The 23,378-nt window shown below is 39.4% G+C and overlaps 2 protein-coding genes across 16 annotated transcripts in view; both read left to right on the top strand.

Moving 5' to 3' along the window:
- Positions 1-8,016, top strand: part of dtnbb (dystrobrevin, beta b) — a 36,178-nt gene extending 28,162 nt beyond the window's left edge. For 3 of the 5 annotated variants that reach the window (XM_086182514.1, XM_086182516.1, XM_086182513.1), the window contains 5 exons: positions 162-182; positions 2,324-2,483; positions 3,089-3,178; positions 3,318-3,371; positions 4,113-8,016. In XM_086182514.1, the coding sequence (XP_086038640.1) occupies positions 162-182; positions 2,324-2,483; positions 3,089-3,178; positions 3,318-3,371; positions 4,113-4,138 (351 nt within the window). In that variant the 3' untranslated portion in view covers positions 4,139-8,016. Of the gene's footprint in view, positions 1-161; positions 183-2,323; positions 2,484-3,088; positions 3,184-3,317; positions 3,372-4,112 lie in introns of those variants that run through there. The other 2 variants (XM_086182515.1, XM_086182517.1) reach the window with 2 other exon arrangements.
- Positions 8,017-13,357: 5,341 nt separating this feature from the next.
- dnmt3ab (DNA (cytosine-5-)-methyltransferase 3 alpha b) overlaps positions 13,358-23,378 on the top strand; it is a 59,866-nt gene continuing 49,845 nt past the window's right edge. For all 11 annotated transcript variants that reach the window (XR_015109691.1, XR_015109689.1, XR_015109690.1 and 8 more), the window contains exons 1-3: positions 13,358-13,474; positions 14,395-14,584; positions 20,435-20,542. Coding sequence is in view for 7 of the 11 variants with exons in the window: in XM_086182029.1 (XP_086038155.1) it covers positions 14,510-14,584; positions 20,435-20,542 (183 nt within the window). In the remaining 4 variants the exon portion in view is untranslated. The remainder of the gene's footprint in view (positions 13,475-14,394; positions 14,585-20,434; positions 20,543-23,378) is intronic.

Here is a 23,378-nt window from a genome sequence, read left to right as displayed (position 1 = left end):
TGAGACATGGGTATGTTTAATTCCTACAAATCAAGACACTGAAGCGATCTTAAGTTATGTTAATGTACCGTATGGTGCCTGCAGGAATCCCTTTCTTCTTCTTTCACTGCTTTAATTATGTTGCTCTGTCTCTCTCTCTGCTTACCTTTGCTGGCTGATAGGATGAGGAGCAGAAGCAGGCTGTAAGTTGCCCTTAATTCAGTTTGCAAGGCTCAGTACCTGGCTCTTATCGCCGCACTTAGTATGACACTACTAAACTGCCCTCAAACAGATGTTTCTATAATTCGGCTTAAGAAAGGTGTCAGGATAGATGATAGGATTCTGCTATTCAACTGGGTTTCATTCATCTAGTCAAGCCTGTCTGTCACAGCAGTTCCTTGCCAGAGAACTCAAATCATAGACTGTGACACAATCCTTTCAAGCAGGTTGCAAAGGTCCACACAGGCTGAGAGTAATGTGTTTTTCTCAGCCCAAATATTGGGGACCTGTTCCTTTCATCGGCGCTAACAACCTCCCTTCTAATGTGACTGCAGTCTGGCTGGCCATCTGCTGCCTGGCTCCGAGCCACCGTCCTGAGCCTGCACCAGTCCCCGAGACACACAGTGATCCTTTCTCTGTGAGATTTAGCCCCCACTTCAGCACAGGCCTCGACCACTCACCCACACATGCTTCTCATTACGCCCTTAGCACTGTAAAGGTACACTATAGAGACATAGCCCATAGCCAACCAGTACATGATTACCAGAAGGCTTTCTTGCCTTTAAAGCATTGTTTTTGTTTGTTCTCCCTATAAGGATTAAGTTCTCGACAGCACATCTGTGTTTGTTTGTATAAGTCACCTTTACAGCCCAAAAGGTCATCTCTGTGATTGCAGTAAAACATGCTTCTCTGAAACGCAGATGGCTTTGTTGACATAGAGATTAATTCTATAAAAGGTTTTTTTTTTCTCTCTCTCTCTATCTGAAGTCCAGATTCGCAGTTTGGACATGAAAAATATGACCATGTTAACTTAACACCAGTGAGAAGGTAACCCCAGTCAGCTAGTCTGTGACAGGTACATAAGGATGTTTAAATAATGTGTGCAGCTCATTATTTTAGTAGGAGAATGAAGATTCAGCCGAATTCTTCGAATAATTATCAAACGTTTAAAAGCTTGTGAAAATTTTCTTTGAATTGCAGCGTCAGTAATGTTTGAGGGTTCAGGTCAACGTCACACACGAGAAGTGATTAATAGAACACGTCATAAGACATCCAGCAGCAAAAATCTTATGCAGTGTGCAGTTTTCCTTTTGGCATGTTCCTGACCTATTTTTCCATCGAAGCTGATGCACACAGCAATTCATTCAGAATTTTACTGTGAATCTGTTTGCAAAATAGGCCATTTTCATCTTGTAACCTAAATCAGTCTCAGCAATAAAACACGTCACATCAACACATACAGGTTACAATAAATAGAAAAGTTAATTTGCGTGTGCTTTACATTTTAAGTTAAGGATTAAACAAAACCGAATCAATAAATGAAGAGCATGAAGAAAATCTGTCTTTCTCTCTCCAAGTTTCCTGCCATTAAAAGGGAGTTAAATTTGCCGCCAAATGCTTGTTTGCTCATGGGAGAATGTTGAGGCTCTGTAACTAATATTCTGATATACAGTCTAGACCTATCGGTGTATAAAAATGTCCTTTGGTAATCTCACCTATGATTTGGTGCCGTGGTCATTAAAACTGAAAAAAAGGTCTGATAACAAGAAATGAAGTGATAAAATAAAGACCATACAATATGATTAAAATAGCCGTGAAGCAGGAGAGATTAAAATAACTAATAGCCCCATTGTAAAAATATAGATAAATAGATTAATTCATCATGTCCTTATTGGGTATCAACCTCAATGTTATCTTTGTTCTTATCTTAACAAAGAGGACTAGGCATTAAAAAAACATTAATTACGAAATAAGAAGATGGGAATCACGTCATATTTGGCTATCATCAAATATCCGTCTGCAGTACACGAAACACATCAGATACTAAAAACACGCACACAACACCAACACGGTCTCTAATCTACAGGTAAACATCGACACATCAGCACATTCATTTAGTAATTACATTAATCACAATTAAAATCTGAAAAACAGACAAATTAATGTTGAGTATTGATTCGCAAGCCAAACAACTGAGTTAAAACGAGAGTGTATGCGTTGTGTGAGACAGTATGGCCCTGTACACACAACCTATATGTTCACAAACTATCAGGTCAAAATCATGCCAAACTATCGGAGTTGATTAAATTTCTGATGATACTGGAAATGTCATTGTATGTTACAGTCCCAGTCTGGAGGCTCACCCCATTCTTCCCCCAGTCATGGTGCAGGCTGCTCCATGCCCATGCCCATCCGCTCCACCTCAGCTGGGTCCACCCCAACTCACACACCACAGGACTGTCTGGCAGGGGTGGGAGGGGATGTGCTAGAAGCCTTTGCTCAGGGTGAGTTGACACCGACACATACAGTAGAAGAGGATCCTTTTCATGCCAGGAGTCTTTGACTTTAAAATGTGACACCAGCGACCAGGTGTGTTCTTTGGTGTGGTCCTGACAGACCAAACCACCCAAGATTTCTGATGCACTTGTGACTTATGTCCGTGGGCACTTCAAATATCAGATATCGTGTCATAATAATAAAATGCCCCCATTTGACTTAAATCAGCTGAGGGCAGTCGGGACCCTGGACACATTTGCATTCACACTGCATGACCACACTTTTTCAAAATGCATCCTTAATAAGTTTAGACCTATATTTGGAACTGTCCACTTGTGACTGGATCACTCAGGACATATCCTAATGCCCAGTCTGAACAGGATCTCAAAGCACTAATAATAAATCTGACACAGAAAATGAAATGTACTCAGAAATGATAGGGAAGTAAACATTCTTTTGGAAACTTGCATTTATGAATGTTGACTAGTGAGCATGAGTGTACCCTTGTATTATTCTTCATATAAGGATGTTATTTCTCAACTGTTTGGCCAAAGTTTTACAGTTTATAGTCTTACATCACATTGTTTAAATCGTTTTCTTCTCTGTTTCTAAGGTGTACCTAGAAATCTTCGGAATGATCTATTAGTTGCTGCTGACTCAATCACAAACACCATGTCCTCACTGGTGAAAGAGCTCCACTCAGGTTAGTCAACAACACGTACTGGCGTTATTGGCTCAGTCACAACTTTCTCTACATTTTGATATTTCCTGTGTAAATGTTAGAGTTTTTACATGGTGACCAAAAAAACTCCCCACTGAAATCTTGGGTTTTATTTTTAAAGTAGATGATGGGGGAGAAGAAGAGGACACCAATATGAGGAACGGAGGGGACAGAGGTAAGTCTAAGTGGGAGATATTGCTGACATTGTCTTTATCCTGTTCAGTATGTAGTCATACAATAGCCAAACCACATGAACAACAGAAAAGATCAGTCATTTGCATGAATATGCTATATTTCCTTTCTTGTTTCAGCTGAAGCAGAATGAACAACAAAAAGTAGGAATAATAATTAATTATGTCATGCATAAATTACCTCTTTGGAAGCTAACAAAACTGTGATTGTTATATGTAGTTATGTATCAGAACTCAGGGTTAACTTAAAGAGTTGATTATCTCATTATCGCAAGAAAGTATTGTTATTTTGCGATGATGGGATAATTTTAGTGATATCTCAACATTACAAATTCAATTTCCTGAGTATGATTATCTCATGATTATTAAAGAGATAAATTATTGCAACCACAGCCACTCTCAGCTTCCATATTCCAAATTTCAGTCAAACTGAGAAACAAACTGCATTTATTTTCAGTAACTAAAGATGTAGAGCAACTAATAATAAGCTAATATGACAGCATTTTTTTGTGGGTTTGAAGGAATTTGCAAGTTCATATTTGCATAGCAGCTGTACATGTTGTACTATTTATAATGGACGAGTGCTGCAACCCTTCTTCCAAAAATAGCAAAGTGAAAGTGAAACAGAGCCATCTTTTATGTATTTAAAAAAATAAAAAATACATACATCCAGATTTTGCATGTTGTCAGCAGCACTAACGATGCTTCTATTTGTGTTTATCCAGGCACAATGAGAGTACAGAAGCACTGAGGGAAAGCAAACGCACTGGTCCATCCTTTAAGGACATACAGTCATCAACTGGGAACAATCAGTAATAACAACAACCCCCCTGGCATTAGCACGTAGAGTAATGCATGCTGTAATCTAACAGGATTTCACTATGTGAAAAAATGTTTCTTGACACCTTGCAGGTAGCAAGACGTGTCTAATTAGAGAGTGTGTATGTTGTCCTGTATACAGAAACTGCTGTAATTATACCCAATAATTTTCCTCATGACTGCTGAGAATGGCTTGCTGTGCTTTCTCCCTGAACAGTTCCACTGCAGCAGATCATTCTGTAAATAAAATACTGTAAACACATGACCACGGGAACGCACCGACATGGACGAACGCTCCTGTCGCAACATGTTCCCTGTCATTGCTTTTGTATAACCAGCATTAGCATTTGTTTTCAAATTCATTTTATTATTTATCATTTTTGCATGAAATTGCACTCATAGCTGGATTTAGGTACTGTACCAAGCTAAACCAGCTCTTTGTGGGTTTATGATGACAACCGGGGTGTTAGATGTCTTCTGCCTCTGAATTCACGCTGAGTGTGTTTACTCGCACATCTATATTCTGGTGTGTCATGCTTGTGAAAGCAGACTTTTATTATAGATTGGCTGGCTTTGCAGTCTGAGTAAGACAAATAGATGAATCTACTGGATAGATTTGCTCTGCTGCTGAGAGTTAGATGAGAAGATTCATACTATCATCATGTTTGCCAACATATGAAGCAGGAGCCACCACATGATTTGTGTAGTTTAGCACATAGAGACATTGAAACAGCCCACCTGGTTCAGGCTAGAAGCAACAATGACTTAGCTGTTTGTATATTGGAAATAATCTAGTTATTCCATAAAAGGTTTGGGTTGGTAGGGGGTGTTGACTATTTGAGGAGGAGTCCTAAAACCAAACTTACACTGGGTATTACTATATATTAAAAACTCAAATATTAGGGAATAAAATTCTGATAATGTCGTTACATATAAAACATCTGCCTCACCTCTAAACTACTACTTAGTCAAGAACTATATGAGATTTACGCTCCTGTCTTTTCATAACCAGGTCTTTGAACCGTCCTGCGTGTGCCAGTATAACCCTCATGCTGTGGTTCTGTTCTGTTCTGCACAGAACCCATAAAAAATGAATGGGTTTATCTGAAAGGTCTGTTATTGTTCTGTAAAGACAAGCTTTCTTACCAGCTTACATGTGCCAGCATCCAATTCCAACACACCTGGCCAGGCTCTCAGACTAAGTAACAGACACCAAAATACCCCAAATGATTATTAGTGTATGAATTATATAAACAGTTTATTAAAGTACTCTTTTCTAATCGAATATGAACAAGACACTGCCAGGCTTACAGTTTCCCACCCTTCTCCAGTCTTTATGCTAAGCTAAGCTAGCGGGCAGCCAACTACATAGTAAGTGTATGTAAGAGAGAATTATTCTTCTCATTCAACTCTCAGTGGAAAGTATATTCATTAGCCCTCTATGATACCAGTAGAATTTCCATGATAACATCATCTAGGAATATTTGTCATTTAGTGTCATTTAGGGTTCTACCTTGCCTTGAGCTAGCTTCCTGAATACAGTGTGTATGTGAACACACTCACTGGCTCACATACTGTACTGCTGCTACTGTGTGCTAAGTGAAGCATCCTTGCAAATAAGAGGGCTGTGTGTTTGGCTACAACAAACACCACTATGAACCCAGTTATTCCCTCCAAGTGAAACTGAACCAAGCGAACACACCTGCGGGGCATTGTAACACACCTTGCAGCACGGTGCCTCCTTCCAAATATACTGACTTGCTGGTAGGTCTGGTATTTAGAGTTTAGTCTAGGAAAGCACCTCAGGATGTTTACTAAGTACTGAGTTTATCGTGAGTTACTTGTATGTGAGGATGTAAGGTAGTAGGATGGGAGTAGCTTTGATAGCTTTATTTAATTAAGAAAAGGAATATTATGTGCAATGAAGGTAGGTGCTCAGGGACTGCAGATCTACTCCAGAAAAAGTGGTGGTAATGTCCTTTAAGAGGAGGTGTCATTGCCCTCACACTAACAGGTCAGTGATGATTAACAAAGAAGGGTTTTATTCCCCCCCAAAAAACAAACCCTGTGAGCAAAATTCATAAATGTGTTCACAAATCAGTTCTTCCACCTGATTTTGTTAAACTTGCTCAGACGATTTTACTCTCACATCTGCTGTCATTTATTTTGGCAAGAAACTCTTGGGAGTAATAGCAAGTGATGAAATGCTGGGTAAAGAATGTGGATCATAGGAAGTTTTTTTTGTCTGAAGTGCTATTTGGTGAAGCATGTTGGATATAGTTTGTCTGTGTGTGAATTTGTGTCTTTTTTCTGAAAAGCAAAGTGATTTGTCTGTTACAGAGGTAGCTGTCAACCAGAAAGGATGTTTTATGGAGTCAAAGTTACCTTTAGAGTTTTGTCTACTGGTTCAATGTGTTTTGTCCTTCAGGGCGGCCATTCGTCTCTGGCTTTTAGTACAATGTGGTAAAGTTTCAAGAACAATTTAAAAGTAACATTACGTGACTCGATTGAAGTAGTTGGCTCAAATTTGACCGAACTGAAGCACAAGATTTCCACTCAGTATCCTATAAGCTACATATACTTTTCAACAACCTGTTACACTGTGTTAAAGTGATACTTCACCTCCAAAGCGTATTTTGCTTTCCAAGTACTCATAAATAGGTGTCTTAACCTCACTAATACATCACTATTACCTTGTAATGTCAATAATACATGCAATAGCAAAACTATTCAAAAGTAATCCACAAACTTTAATTTGACTCTAAAGCAAACGACCAGGCTCAGTACTACCGTGAACACAACGTAGCTCAACCAGTTTGTACTGGAAAGGCAAGAAGCACTTTGTGAGTGGCGTATCACTTTAAGAAGAACAAAAAGCGGCTCCTCTGTTACCATTGTTCTAAATGTGATGTTTTCATTCAAATTTGTTACGCTCTGTTGTCTTAATTGTCCTTATTCTGGTTTACAGTATTAATGGATTAGAGTCATTGTAATGTCAAAATGCAGAATCATTTGTACGCTCGCACTTGCATAGTTGCCCCAAATGAATTAACATATGCATCAATTGAAATTTGTTAAGTTTGTGACCACTGTTGTCAAAAGTCTGTTCAATCACAAAGGTCCAGATATGAACAATTAGGCAAAAATGTAAAGATTCTTTGTTCTGGCAATGCTAGCAAGTTACTTTTTGTTCTCTCAGTTTGTGCCTGTAGCTGTTTTGTAAAGTGCTGTATAAAGTAACCATTCAGCAAATAAGATTATCTATCAGCCATTATGTCAGAGTTTTAGTCTGTGACTTTGTAGAGATTTTATTTATTCACTGTATTCTGGCGAAACGTACGCTCAGCCTTTACATTTGTGCCAAACTGTTTTGTGTGTCATACAAATTACAGGTATATATCAAAGTATATCTGCATTTGTAGTTGTTGCCCATAGTTTAATCACAGAATGCCTGGAGATATCCATATTAAAAGTAAAACTTTTATTTAATATTCAAGAAAGATTGAAAACACATTCCAAATCTACAGATGTCATTAGCTTCACTTGCGGAGGTAATTACAGACCAAATTTAGAGTAATGCAAATAAAACACAGCTGGTCATTGAGGTTCATACAATATGATGTTTTTATTGTTTGCAGAAAGACGATGTGCAAAAATGGCAACACTCCCTGATGTTATTTATCTATGTATGTGTTCTGTATGGTTACGCTTCTGGTACACATTTGTTTCTCATGTTAATTTTGAAAAACATAGTTTTATGTCACAAAAGCCACTGTCTTTTGTAAATAAAATCAAATGTGAAATATATTAAAAAAGATTTAAAATATCCCTTTGTGATGCCATGACTGATCATTTGTTTTACACAAAGAATACATAAGTGCAGGTAATTCAAAATTGAATTTGCACGTTGAACTTTAAAACTTTTCATTATGGAGGGAATTCAATGGCCCTAGAATTTATTTTCCTTGTGGGTTTTTTACTTTTCCTTTACAACATTTCAAAGGAGAAGCTGGAGTCTTTGTTCTTTTCAACAAACAAACAAAAATGTCCTGAAAGAAGGAGATTTATGTGATCACTATGAAGAATGTGAAGCATCATTTCATGTTATACTACCGAACAGTCAATAAGATTTGAAAAAAAAAATAGCTCTATCTAGACCAGTTACTCAAACATCAGGAAATAGAGGCCAGAGAGCAAAAACACAGACAAACTTAATGAAAATAAAAAGTATTTTTTCATTGAGTTAAAATTTAATTGGTTCTTGCTTGGCCCATATTCCACCCCTCCACCAATTTTGGAAAAAATCAGCATCATAGGCCCCTTTACCACCAAAAACATCACATCCTTGACATAGGTAACTGCAATAAAGCCATCTGTAGTACTACTAGTGAGTACTTTATTATAGAAATTTGTTAATTGAAATCAAACCATGCAGTAGAGACTGTAAGAGTGATGTTCAGAGAGGTGATCATGTTTCTGAAGCTGGGACTGTACACAATGTATTCTTGGAGTTCCTATACATAACTCCAACTTTGTGTTTCCCTGGACAATGTTCCCTCCAGCTGCAAAGCAGGAATTTAGTGTCTTAAGGTCAGAAACTAGAAGATCCGGGTTATTTTGTCTACTGTTTGACAGCGTCGTTAGCTTCTGCTTTGAAGTATATTTCTGAAAAAAAAAGAAGCTAGGAAAGTGTTTTCGCCCCCCATCGCTTTAGGCATACATGTGTGACAATTGTTTTCCACAAACTTGACAAAATATTCCCTGAATATCTCTACTGCCACTGTCATGAGAGATAAAATGGATAATTATTGCATTATGTTTATTTCTATATGGAGAGCTGAGAATGTTTTTTTTTTAACAAAACAGCAATCTTTTTTTTTCCGTTAATATCAAAGATTTTTTATTTACACCCTCTCAAGTATATTTGTTACTTCCTTTGTAGGATCTTTTTTTAACACGTGGGAGAACTTCCTCAGGAACTCCTCCTTTCCTGTTTCTTGTACGAAGCTGAATCAAAAACAAACTGTCTTCCTCACGCTTCACTGAGGATATAATGGTGGAAAGCACTAAACTGTATGAGAGGAGGATGCAACCGCAGTGACTTTAAATTGTCACCATCTTGTTTTTTTGCAACAAGAGGTGACCATATGGTTATGGTAAGAGGGTAGTGTTGTAGGAGAAAGGAGTACGGTAGGCCTGACTGAGACACAACGTATCGCCTTAATGATGCGTTATCAATCAAAAGGAAGCCACGCCCTAAAGTATAGCATTCTGTAAATAATTCAAACAGTATAGAGTTTCACCTGTATTTATATTGATTCTGTTATATGTCTGCATGATTGTAAAAATACTGCTTTTACCAGTACAGTGCTACAGTTTCTGAGCCCTCCTGGGCTGGGGAAAAACAGGGGGTACTTACTGTAAATCTGTACTATCAGATATAAATCTTAGTTTTGTTTTAAATTGTGCACTCAGATTTCCCAGTCCCAAATTTCCCAATCTCTGGCTATGGATTAGCAATCTTTAATAGATTTCAAATTAGTGTATACGGTTTATGACTATGCACACAGTTTATAAAATGTACGCATGAATCTATAAACTGAGAGTACAGATAAGCACTTTTCTTTTATTTTTACACAGTTATGCTATTAAGACAGATGACAGAGAGCAGGAGGCCGGATGGAAGTTTAACACTGAGTTGCAGCAGACCAGAGTTGTGTGATAGCAAACACCATATCTCTCTGTAACGATCTGCGTGAGCATTGATGGAGCTGATTTAAATGGTACATGGACTCATTTTATATAGCACTTTTCTACCTTAGTGGCGCTCAAAGAGCTTTACAATGTCATCTCATTCCCCCATTCACTCACACACTGATGGTGAAGGCTGCCTTGCGTGGCGCTGACCTACTCATCAGGAGCAATTATGGGTTCAGCATCTTGCTCAAGGACACTTTGACATGGTCACCAGGGACGAGGCGCAAACCAGCGACCCTTCGATTGCTAGACGCCCACTCTACCTCTGAGCCACGCCGCCCACACACACTTCACAACATGATGGTTGTCGTTCCCCTTTATATGTGTTGATTTTGTCAGAGAACACGCAACTATAAAACAGTGATTCATGAGCAGGCTGTCAGACACGTTACATTCTTCATATAACTTTGTGTTGAGCTATGTAACGCTGCTGTTCAAGCAAAATATTCTTCAGCTTAGCATTTTGCATCATATTGTAAGAATATTATTGCTGTGGTCTTGATCTGTATCAGCAGCACATAAACAAAGTTGGCCCATCCCATGTCGTTGAAACTGAGGTAAATACAAATAGATTTGATCTGACAACTATCAGGATTGCCCCCTGCTGGCCATTTGAAAGAATGCAGACCTGAGGGCTCTGTCCATCAGTTATACAGTCTATGGCTACAACTATATTAGATTATGTCCTGACATTTCAACCGCCATCCTTCTTTCTAGGAAGAGATGGAGTTTCCACAAGTGCTCTGCTCTTGACTGTACTGTTGTCCTCTGATGAACTACTCAGTGCGAATGAGTGTGAGACAGCAGTACTTCCTCATCAGTAAACCACATCCACCTGATGCAAACACATCTCAGACTCAAACACATCCTCTGTCCCCCATTCACTCTAAAAGCCTGCAGTCTGTCCCACAGGGATTTGCACAGTAAACCTTTATCCCTTTGACAGTCCTGCATCTGGCAGCTTGTAGCATTTAGCTCTCCCTGTGTCTCCGTCTAGTGGGGATGTGCAGGATAAGAAGCTGATTGCAGAGGCATGCTGCTGCGAGGTTAATGTAATGAATGTGATAAAAGATTTCATATCTTGTTCCAGCTTCACTCCAGGAAATTAAACATTGATGTGGAGTTAGATGGAGATAGAATTCTGCTCTGGAGATAAACTCTGTCGGAAGGTTTAACTGAGCAATTCTATACTACACACCACTTGTTCAGAATATTTGATACTTAATCTACTAAATGTATTGTATTTATAAAGTGATTTTCACTCAAAGCACTTTACAATGTTGGCTCTTGTACACACAGTTACACACAGATTGTGGAGGTTTTCAACAATTTGGGTTCACTATCTTGCTCAAGGATACTGTACAAGCAGGGGAGCAGCAAACCTTTTGGTTACCAGTCAGTCATTTTACCTCTACCTAATTACAAATCTGAGTATATGGTTCCCAGAAACACTTTGATCTGTGCCAAGGCAATGCTATTGCAGCAAAATCATGCAAACTCACTATGGTATTCACACCCTTCAGGTTGTGATCTGGTGAAGTCACTGACTTGAAATGAAAATGACTGTAGTTTCAAAACTTTTGGTCATGTTGTATTCATATTTTTCAACAGGAAAAATCTTTGCCTGATGTTAAAATTCACTGAATTCACAATAACCAGTAACAATGTGTAATATGACTCTCGCTGAAATAGAATTATAAAGAACTTTTGGCTGCATCGCTAGTTTTTCTCTCTTGAACTTAACATGCTGTCTTGCTCTCTGAATAAAACTTCCTGTTATGAACTTGTTGTTGTCTCGCCAAAATGACTAAATTCTAAACATTTTCCACTTGTCATAGCAGGAAAGAAACACTGCTAGAACTCATTGGTTTAATTCATTTTGGTTCAAACAATTACTGTAATGTAAGGCAGCACTTAAAAATGTCATTAGACATGAATGGCAAGTTGGCTGGGTGTTGCAATAAATGTCACTCCACTTTGGGATGAAATAAAATAAGATGACAGTGTGTCAATTTTAGGCTTCATAAATCGTTCAGTGGACATTCTTAAAATACTCCGATAATAAGCACACATATACACATATAAAACCACTAATGGTCCATTTATGATTCATAAGTTTTTATGTTGCAGAGTGTCCTTGACACTGTATATATATATATATATATATATATATATATATATATATATATATATATAATCATTATTCCTACACAAACACCAGAATTTGGTATTGGGAATTTGTCTTGTTTGTACAAGTACTGATACATTAGAAACAGTTTCTGTATACAATGTCAATAAGTAAATCTATCCGTAGTTTAATGAGAAAATCACTAAGAGATCTCAATGGGGCCCCCAGACTGGCTTGAGGCATTACCTCATTACATGTGAGCTCAAGGCCCCGCTGCCACCATGGGGGAGCATTAATGAGGCAAATAAAAAAAAGGAAAGTCTCCTCTGGTTCCGCTGTTCAGTTCGCCTTGATTAAGATTTAGGTAGTGTTACTGTGTATAACTTGTGCAAATATTGCTCAGATTTAAAACTGTATTGAATTCTGGGGTTTTAAATGGTGGATTATGAGCTTTTCATTTCATTGTTTTTAAAGATATTGAAATATCTAGATATAAATATAAAAAATACCATGTCCTTTCTCAGTTTAGTTCAGAGATCATTGATATTATTCTTTTCTAAAGTTTCGAAACAGTCAACAAGTGTCATATTTCATACGTAAGTTCATACTCATATTACGCAGGCGTCTGCAGTTACCTGGGGACGCCACACTGATAAGATCATAACCACTTTGGATGCTGTGGGATTCATGAATATACTAAAGCCAGCCACAAAGAGGCTATTTTTAAGGAGCTGTCACATTATCCATCTTTATATGCAGTCTATAGCCTACAACCATATCTTTATATATAGTCCATTATTCTGTATATCAAGCATAATTTTAAATGCAAGTTGAAAATATTGAAAATTGAGCAACTATAGGCTATAAGGGTCCAAATATGAGTCAGTCCCTCCACCATCTTATTCGGATTTTTCACATCTTCATCAATGTCATGTCACAATCCCCCCACTCGAGCGTGTTACGTACCATGGCCGCTAGTTGGCGTCTCTCATTCACACATGAATATAGGTTGTTGTCACCACTTGTATTAATGAGCTATTTGCTCTTCTTCCTGGGAGGACAGGCTTTGGATACTTTTTAGTGTTTTAAGTCTGCCATTGACTGTTGAGATGAAAATATATCAGCCACAGATGTACGTGTGTGTAACAAGGGGTCCATGATAATTACTCTTTAGAACACTGTTCCTATGCCCCTCTGCTCTACCGACGGAGGAGTTTAGGACCCGGGGGCAGCCGGCAGTCCGTCTTGCAGGCCCCTGCAGTGAGAGCCGCGCATCTGGAGGAGTGCTGGCCGGCTGGGGTGGTGGAGGACGGGGAGAGAAGAGGAAGGAGGCTCCGGGAACTCGAGACAAAAAGGGTCAGGCCCGGGACTTGGGAAAAACGGGTAACGAACACACAGCGACTGCTCATACCCGTGTAACAGCTATAGGCGCGGTAGAAATGTAACCTTGCTGTGAACAAAACCGCCAGAGCCCTGAGAGCGGAAGGCGCTCGGTGGAAATGGGGAAATAGCGATTTAGGGTTTGCTTTTTTTGCAGATGTGCTGATTGCACATCGCGACGTGCACTTGAACTTGACCGAATGTCCAACATGGAACCAGGATCGCGACCCTTAAAAAGACCGGCCTCATTCAGAATAACGACACATATCCTGACGGCCGTGGCCTGTAAAAAAACCACAGTCCCCTGGGTCATATTGCAGACTTCCCCTGCTGCAAAAGACGTTAAAAACTTTGCGTTTTAATGCTTTTCCAGTTGAATAATACATGCAAGCCGGTGATGTCAGCATATTGTTGAGTTATATGTATGGAAATCAGGTGACACTGAACAGCCTGTCTGGCCCTGTAATAAATTATTTTCCAGATAACACGCCAATTATTTTTCAGGACTTCATTTCGGCGACCTATTAGAGGCTGTAAATAAATCACAAGAATTAATGGTGGCTGCATCTTATGAATTCATGGTAAACACGTGATTTTTGCACATTTCCTCAAGTGTGTCTCGACTGTGTGCACATGGGTAACCGCTGGTGTCATTTTAACCCAGACATTTAAGGCACTTGAATGATTAAATTAGGGTTTGATAATGTGGAATGTTGCACGACCATACATGCATGTGGTGTAACAGTGGCCTCGACCCTATAGCAGCCATACAGTATCCTGTATGTAGAGGCTCCTATACATGACGGGCACTCGACAAAGCTGATCTCAGAAGGTGCCTTTTATGACATTTAAAACTGCAAAGATTCACAGAATTTGCATCCTGGCTCCACTTGAAGCTGATTACTTATCTTTATGTCTTTTAGGAGAGAAGAGGGATCATCTCTCATTAATATTTTCTCATTTCCTTGAGTTTGTTTTCAACTTCCACATCATCTACATCACTCATCATCTGACAGAAGACCTCTAAGACTCCCAACAATGCCGTCCAACACTGTCACCAACACTACTGCGTTTAAAAGCTCAGACTACGCTGATTCACCTGGAAACAGAATGGTAAGCGATAGAAGAGAATGGGAATCTCCCCTTTATGGAATGTAATGTGTGAGACTCTCCTATGCAGAGTGGTCTGGTTTTCACAACCCCCCCCCCCTTTTTTTTTTTTTTTTTAGCCAGCAGAGAATTTATCCTGTCATGATTTGGCTTTTTCAATGACTTGAGTTCTTTTTTGAATATGGATTTGACTCAAGTTTTAGTGTAGGTTTTAAAGTGATATTTAAGATGTGGTTGTGCATGTCTTGAGAAAAAAAAAAATTCTAACCACCAAATCAACACCCATCAAAAAAATGTATCTCTTTACACATATTACATGCATTTGTAACATTTGTATTGTTTTTGTCATAGTTTTTAACTGTAAAACTTGTATCCTAATACATGCCACGCACTGTAATACTCTGCAGTAGGTATTTCCATTCAAACAGCTGATCTGCCATAAGAAAGTGCTGTTTGATAATACACTGATGTACGTTAACAGATATTGACTTTTTTTTTTAAGTGGGTGCTCATTTGATGGATAGAAAACATGTTTCCTGTAGTTCCTGTCTTCAGTGGTAAAATGCTGAGCATCAAAGTGTTCTTGGTTCTCTGCACGGAACACAAGCTGATCAACATCTAATATGAAGAGAGCTGAGTCAGTGATGCATGTCAGGGTTTTATAGTTTTTACCGTCGATAGACATTCCTTATATGTATGTATGTGTATTTCTTTGGTTCTGTGCACCCTGCAGCTGAAACAGATTGGTTTCTACGGAGATTCTGTAATTCAAAATGCCCTGAGGACTACATGGTCATGCAATGTGGGGGAAAAAAAAAATCAGCCTGCCTATAAAAAAATTAAGATGCGTAGTCTCTTAAATGATGGACACGATGGAAGGGATTAGTGAAGCTGCTCCAGTTGATTACAATGATTGCAACAGCCATTGCTACATTCACAGTGTGCTTCAGGATTAAGACTTGTGCTGTGGATGGTTCGCTCACATAACCCTACTTTGATAAACCTGAAATATCCCTTTAAAGACTTGAAACCCAGCTCTTCAAAAGATGCTTTCAGTATCTAGCTAGAACATCTATCAAGTAGTGTGTGTGCGTGTGTGTGTGTGTGTGCGTGTGTGTGTGTGTGTGTGTGTGTGTGTGTGTAGGAATCAAATAACCCTTTTAAAATGTTAGGCCTCACATATTACGTAGAGCCTTAAAATACACACTTGTGTTCTGAGCACCAGTTTTATGAATGGAGTTGATCAACTAGTCAAACTAATTCCATATTGATCTCTGGAATCAATTGACTTCCTGGAATAGACTGGTTCTTTCTGCTCATAGAAGAAATAGGCAGTTTTTAAAGAACGTTTTGTGTGCCATGTCACCTCAGAGTCATTATTTGAAAGCTGTATATAGATGCATCATTACTTGGAGGCGGTGGCAGCAGCAGCGTCACTTGCGAGGACGCTGCTGCGAGGTGCAGCTGTCTGATGTGACATTTGCCATTGTAATGGTGTTTGGTGACGTGGGCGTTGGCTGGTGTGTGTTGAGCTGGAGCTGGAATGGCTCTACAGTTCTTTTACTGGGGGGGATCTGTCCTCTTCCTCTACATTCCCATTACACAGTACTGCCCTTAGTCTTGTTGCCTGGCAACAGACATTGCCTTAAATAACCGGCTACTCAGACGGAAATAGTGCAGCGATATTGACAGTGTAGTAGGGTTCACTCCAGGCAACAAAGCTCTCTGTTGTTTTGTTTTTCAAAAAAAAAAAATATTCGGGTGAAGCTGTGTGTGAAAATGGCGTGTTGTTTTCATTCAGCACATCCAAGCTTTCGGTCTGGGAATTGGCTGAACAGTTTGTTGTAGGCTGCTCCTGCAGAGATAGCCAGGCACCAGTGAATTGAGTCATCCATGTAAGTGGTTCCCAAATGAGCCTGCACACCAGGCTGCACTCACAACGTGCTGTTATCTATGCAAATGCTGCCACCCTGGTTAAAACGCTCTATTAGTGATCACACAATGAAATTGCACCATCTGCAAAACACCAATATCTGCATTTAAAGTAACCTGTTATATGTTGGTAGGGAAACTAGCTTTTCATCCACATTTTACAGAACTAAATTGATGATATTCGATGATTTTTCTTGATTTTCCAGGTTTTTTTTAATCAATTAAACCCATCCTCTCTTCAGCCATAACATCAGTAAATCAAAGCTCATCTCTCTCTCCTCATGCAAATCAGTGTATCACCGTGGGACACCAATAGCTGATGGATTGATTCCTTATCTGTTGCAACACTTTCAAGATGTAACACGACTTGACTTTTGAAGTACCTGCTGGTGATTAATATCAGTCTCCACCTTCTAAATGGGTTAACCAATAGTTTCAATCCAAGTCCAGTTTTGTGATGCCAGAGAATGACAGAGCGAGAGAGTCAGACGTAGTTGATGCAGTGTCACAAACATGGTCAGGTTCAATCTAATCTTATGACCATTTTTTTCTATATCAAGATCCCTTTGATGTAAAATGTGCAGGGGTCTTGCTGGTATGGCACAGTTGCATCTTTTGGAGGAAGTAAACAGTGAGGTTGGAGAGAACATGACATCATACCATGAATACCATTTGGGTGGGAGCGCAGAAAAAAACAAACAAAAAACGACGTGTCGCCAGTCACAGTGACCTTGACCTTTGACCACCAAAAATTGTATAGGTCATCCTTCAGTCCCAGAAAACATTTTCAAGGCAAATTTGGAGAAATTCATTCAAGGTGTTCTAGAGATGTCACGTAAACGAGAATGGGGTGTCAAACTGACAGACAACTCGAAAGATGAATGCCTCTGGACAGCAGCTTCTGCTGGCGTGTTCGTGTAAAAACATGAAAATGTTTGGATACCATTTTTATGGGAGCAATAGAAATACTCCATCATGAGAAATATTAAAAAGTGAAATATATACGAAAATGATAACTAGAACTTTGATATTAAATTGATCGTTCGTACTGGCAGGAGATGGCAGCTGAGAAGAATGAGAGTTGTTACTGTTACTGTCATTCACCTTACGCACAGCTCACAAAACCTCTATGAAGCAGCCTGCAGCATGGATACAGCGGAACAACCTTGAGCAAAAGGTTTCAATTCATTGCTTACAAAATAGGAAACGAGTTGCACATTCATTTGATAAGAAGTATTTTTGAATGGCAGTATTTTTTTGTGGTCTAGCTGCCGATTGAATCAGCACATCGATATTTATTCTGTTGTGGATTCTTTTATGTCACAGACCTGAATCAAGGCCACAGACCACTTGACCAACTCTGAAAATCCAATCAAACAACAATTTCCATTATCAAGAGTCCCTAGTTGGTGGTGGGCTTGAGACGTTTCTTGATCCCCTCTCTCTTCATTTGTTGTCAGCTCTCTACTCTCTATTTAATAAAGGTAATTACATGTTATAAAAGCCAAGAACAAGAAATCAATAAGAAACCTTGCTCCAAATTAAACCTGTTCCCTCATACAGAGACCTGGAACTACTCATCCCTACCCTCACCTCTTGATTACTGTCACGCCCCGGCCCTCATCTCTGAGCCAAACAGCCTGGCCCTTCAGCCCTGCAACTGCCAGGCTTTTAACCAGTACCAGCTCGACTTCTCATCACACCTGTCATCGTTTCATTGGTTCTTCCTAATGATCAGAATCAGATTTTAAAAAGCTCTTCGTGGTCTCGTCCCTTCTTCCATACATCTCAGAACTTCGGTTCCATTCCTACCAATCAAAAAACCCGTGATCGCTTGGGTTTTTTCTGCAATGGAAGCTGCAGCAGGCACACATAGTTATTGCTCAGCTCTGATTGGCATTGACGGGAATACAAAACCTGAGTGAATATAGTCATTTGTACCCATCTTCCTATCACATACAGGCGGAGCTTTGCCATCAGCAATGTACATGGAGGAATGAAAGCTTGCAGCCTCCACCACTAACTGCTGCGACTTTTTGTCTTCTCACCCGCAAATTAAAATTCTTTCAGTTGGTATTAAGTTTAAAAAAACAGGCAGGAGAAAAAGAACAGAAGCTGGAAACAGAAAAACAAAAAAACAAGCCACTGCCTGCTGTGCTGCTTCTAATACAGCTACTACTTCCTTGACACACCAAGGAAAAGAATAGAAAGGCAACCACTCATCCCCTCACAATGGAAACAAGATCAGTCACCTTTTAGAAACAGGTTTACAAGTATGAAAACCTTCATCTTTACAGGTGTGCGCAGTGGGAACAGGCTACTCACATCAGATCAGTTGAGCTTTCACCATCAGGGTCCTTCTGGAACAGCTTGTCATCCACAGTTAAATCAGCTAAGTCTAAAAACGCTTTAAAAACGGGTCTTCAAATTAAGGTGCTTCACTTTCCCATATTCCCTTGTACAATGTTTTACATATATGTTTTATGTGTACATCTTAACATTTGCATCTGAAATGACTGATGTTACCATTGTAGTTTGCTGGTGATGTTATAATTTGAGGTTTTCCACCTGTCTTTGGTCTTTTCTGGCAGCTTTTTCAGACACTCCCTTTTCCACTGGCCACAAAACTCACTAACACCTGCTAACATCTGGCTTTAGTTTGTGACGGCAAAGCATTGTATCAGCATTCAGTGCTGGGTCAAAAATACCTGCAGCATGCATAGGTATTTTAAAGGCATTGATGTAAATGAAAAACAAGGTTAACAGGTTAACTTGCAGTCGCATCCAGCACGATGTAATGATGCATTCTGCATTCAAGCAACCCTTGAACGCTGTGAAGTCACTGTTGAGTTCAAAAAAACAGATTGGAGTAAAAGATATAACCATATAAATACTGTCACTGCTGCTTTCTAGTATACTGGTTGTTTATTTTGTTATCTAGTATTTTTGTGACATAGACGGTGACACTTCAGGTGAAAAAAAAGGGGAAAAACAAAACCTCTTCTACTTGTTATGGGGAAATTATTATTATTTTTTTTTTAGTGAGTTGGTCCAGGTTCAAATGACCTACATATTTGCAGTTATGTGTAGTAGAAAAAAGAGTATTACCGTCTTTATGTGCCATCTTTTCTTTTATGATTATATGCTGTTAATGTTTAAAATGAATAAAGGTACTTAATAATGAAGTCAGTAAAGGTACATGCTTTCACTGCCCTTTTATCTCAGAGGAAATCTGGCATTCAATAGTGAAGGAATTTAATAAAGACTCAGCCCACCACTTCCCCGCCCCCATGGCAGCTGTCAGGACCGGCCTCATGGTCTCACTCGTATTGAGACATGGAGCCGGTTCTCCTATTCAGTCACTAAATCAAAGCATCTACATTACATACATTACGATCATCTTTTCTCCCATCAACCCCAGAGGTACTCGGCTGCTGTGGACATTGGGCTTTGTTCATTGCACTTTTTATTAATCGAAAGGGAAATTGCTGCACGGGAAGGCGGGGGCCGGTCGACGTCTTTGTAATGATGTCAAGAGGGGATTGTCTGTGGAAGGTCAGCGCTGCGTCCGCAGAGCTTTCACTTCAGCTGAGTTCAATGGAAGTTGTCATTCAATTTCTATCCGTCTCACTCTCCACTCAGTCAAAGACACTTGAGGACCCATTACTGTCCCCTCAAAATGTTCAAGTGTTTTGATGTGCTGCAGTTTTGTATTTGTGTGGCAGATTTAGCATTATTCCTGCTGCTGAGCCGACACTGTCACTCATCCTATTGTACAAGTGAATACTGCCGTACAATGTAAAGACGTGCAAGCAATTCTTAAATGTCCTAGTGCATCCAATGTTCTTTTTTGACTGCATGACCTGAGAATTATACATACATATATATATATATATATGTATATGTATTTTTTTTTTACAGGGTGAGAGCACGATATTGGACATGGACCTGATGACAGAGGAGAAGTCGGCTAAAAGTAGTGCCTCTTGTAAAGTTGGCAAGCCCGGACGGAAGCGCAAGCATTTTCCAGTAAGTGTTAAAATTGCATTAGAAATTAGCAAAACCTCAACAAGCTTCAGGCTGAACGTGTTACTCGCTCACAAGTCAGTGTGGGGTGGTTTATTTTTGCCTTTTATTTAAAAAGTTTCTGTTTCCTATCAGGACTTGAAGTTTACACTGGCTGTGCACTAGGAGCTCTTGTTTTTTTTTTTTTAATTAGATATCAACATTGAATAACCAGCGCAACATTTAATTACATTAGCATTTTTGAACCTGACGAATATATCGGTGGGGCCAATCATGTTGGCCAATATTGGCCTATCATATACACTACCAGTCAAAAGTTTGGACGTACCTTCTCATTTAATGATTTTCTTTATTTTTACTACTTTCTATATTGTAGATACATACTGAAGGCATCAAAACTATGAATGAACACATATGGAATTATGTTGTAAACAAAAAAGTGTGACATAATTGTGAATATGTTTTATGTTTTAGGTTCTTCAAAATAGCCCCCCTTTGCTTTGATTGCTGCTCTGCTCACTCCTGGCGTTCTCTCAATGAGCTTCATGAGGTCGTCACCTGAAATAGTTTTCCAACAGTCTTGAGGGAGTTCCCAGAGATGCTGAGCACTTGTGGCCCTTTTGTCTTCACTCTGCTGTCCAACTCATCCCAAACCATCTGGATTGGGTTTAGGTCAGGTGACTGTGGAGGCCAGGTCAACCAGCACAGCACTCCATCACTCTCCTTCTTGGTCAGATAGTCCTCACACAGCCTGGAGGTGTGTTTGGGGGGGATGTAGCATGTTGCTGCTGCGGTAGCCATGCTAGTTCAGTTTGCCCTCAACTTTGAGTAAATCCCCAACAGTGTCCCCAGCAAAGCACCCCCACACCATCACACCTCCTCGTCCATGCTTCACGGTGGGAACCATGCATGTAGAGACCATCCGTTCACCTTTCCTGCGTCACACAAAGACACAGCTGGTGGAACCAAAGATCTCAAATGTGGACTCATCAGACCAGAGCCCAGATTTCCACTGGTCTGATGTCCATTCCTTGTGTTTCTTGGCCCAAACAAATCTCTTCTGCCTGTTGCTTTTCCTTATTCAACCATAAAGACCTGATTGGCTCAGTCTCCTCTGAACAGTTGATGTAGAGATGTGTCTCCTACTAGAACTCTGTGAGGCGTTTATCTGGGCTCTGATCTGAGGTGATTTCTGAGGCTGGTGACTCAGATGAACTCATCCTCAGCAGCAGAGGAGACTCTTGATCTTCCTTTCCTGGCGCGGTCCTCATGTGAGCCAGTTTAGTCGTAGTGCTTGATGGCTTTTGCGACTGAACTTGGGGACGCATTTAAGGATTTTGCAATTTTCCAGACTGACTGACCTTCAGTTCTTAAAGTAATGATGGACTGTAGTTTCTCTTTACTTAGCTGATTGGTTCTTGCCATAATATGAATTCTAACAGCTGTCAAACAGGGCTGTCAGCTGTGTACCAACCTGACTTCTGCGCAACACAACTGATGGTCCCAACCCCATTAAGAAGGCAAGAAATTCCACAAATGAACCCTGACAAGGCGAACCTGAGAAGTGAAAACCATTTCAGGTGACGACATCATGAAGCTCACTGAGAGAAGGCCAAGGGTTTGCAGCGCTGTTAGCAAAGCAAAGGGAGGCTACTTTGAGGAATCAAAATATAAAACATATTAACAGTTATTTAACAATCTGTTCTTTGCTACACAATTCCATACATCTTGCCTCATGTATTTGATGCCTTCAGTATGTATCTACAATGTAGAAAATAGTAAAATTAAAGAAAAAACATTGAATGAGAAGGTTTGTCCAAACTTTGACTGGTAGTGTATGTTGTTGGTGTCAGTGTATGTATTCTTTGATATGTACATCATAAAAACCTACCTTTTTTCGACAACACAGTGTTCAAAAGCAGATGCTTGGGTCAATACAGTTATTAGATTCCCCGTGAAGTTTATAATTTCAATGCACTGATATCATTAAGACAATAACATTTATTTTTAATCTGTAATAAATACTGCCTGCAATATGTATATTTTGGATAAATATAGATTAAAGAATAATTTACTCAATACTAGGGATGATATCAGTACCTCTTTGGCAGAATTAGTTATTTTTTAGATGTCTGTATCAATCCCAAGAGTATGTTTCGCTTCAGTCTTGAGGAAATAATATGGTAAATATTTGATGGGTGGGCATATCTTCATGTTTTTTTGGAAATCAAAACTTGTTATGTTACCTTAATCTCAGTAGGTCCAAAATGTGAATACCTTGGAATGCCTTGTTTTGACAGATATCACCATCTGTATAGATTTTTTAGACATCAACCTCTGAGTAGGAAAGAAAACATCTTGAAATGTTGAGCCAGATGCTGTTTTGGAGGGAGGTTGAAAGCATGTTAATGGCCTAACTGTAAGAATAATGTGTTTCCGTCTGCAAAGCTTATGCATAAACATCACACCTCTTCCGCCATGTGTCGCAGCGGCGCACGAACACCAACACCAACACCAACACAATTTGCAATCTGTTTGTGATGTCTTATTGTTGCTAAAAGCTCTGGTTTAATAATGACTCTTGGGGCATCTGTTTTTTGTTTTTTGTTTTTATGCGCAGACATTATCATTTGCATTATCTTAAAAGCAAGTTAATTAATTTTTACAGTGTGATTCAACACACCAAAAATCTTACTGCCTGGCAGGAGGATGTGATGGTGGGTTAGTGCCAAATTATACGAATGATCATTTATGTAGACTTATTAACCCGTTATGGCACCATATCGCAATGTTTAAGCCTCAATTTGTTGTTGTTTTTTCCCCTTCAGAACAGAGTGCA

Source organism: Aulostomus chinensis, chromosome 17 (assembly GCF_037954235.1).
Source record: "Aulostomus chinensis isolate RoL2024-O1b breed Wild chromosome 17, RoL_Achi_v1.0, whole genome shotgun sequence".
Classification (NCBI taxonomy): domain Eukaryota; kingdom Metazoa; phylum Chordata; class Actinopteri; order Syngnathiformes; family Aulostomidae; genus Aulostomus; species Aulostomus chinensis.
This window is presented reverse-complemented; position numbering and strand designations above follow the sequence as displayed.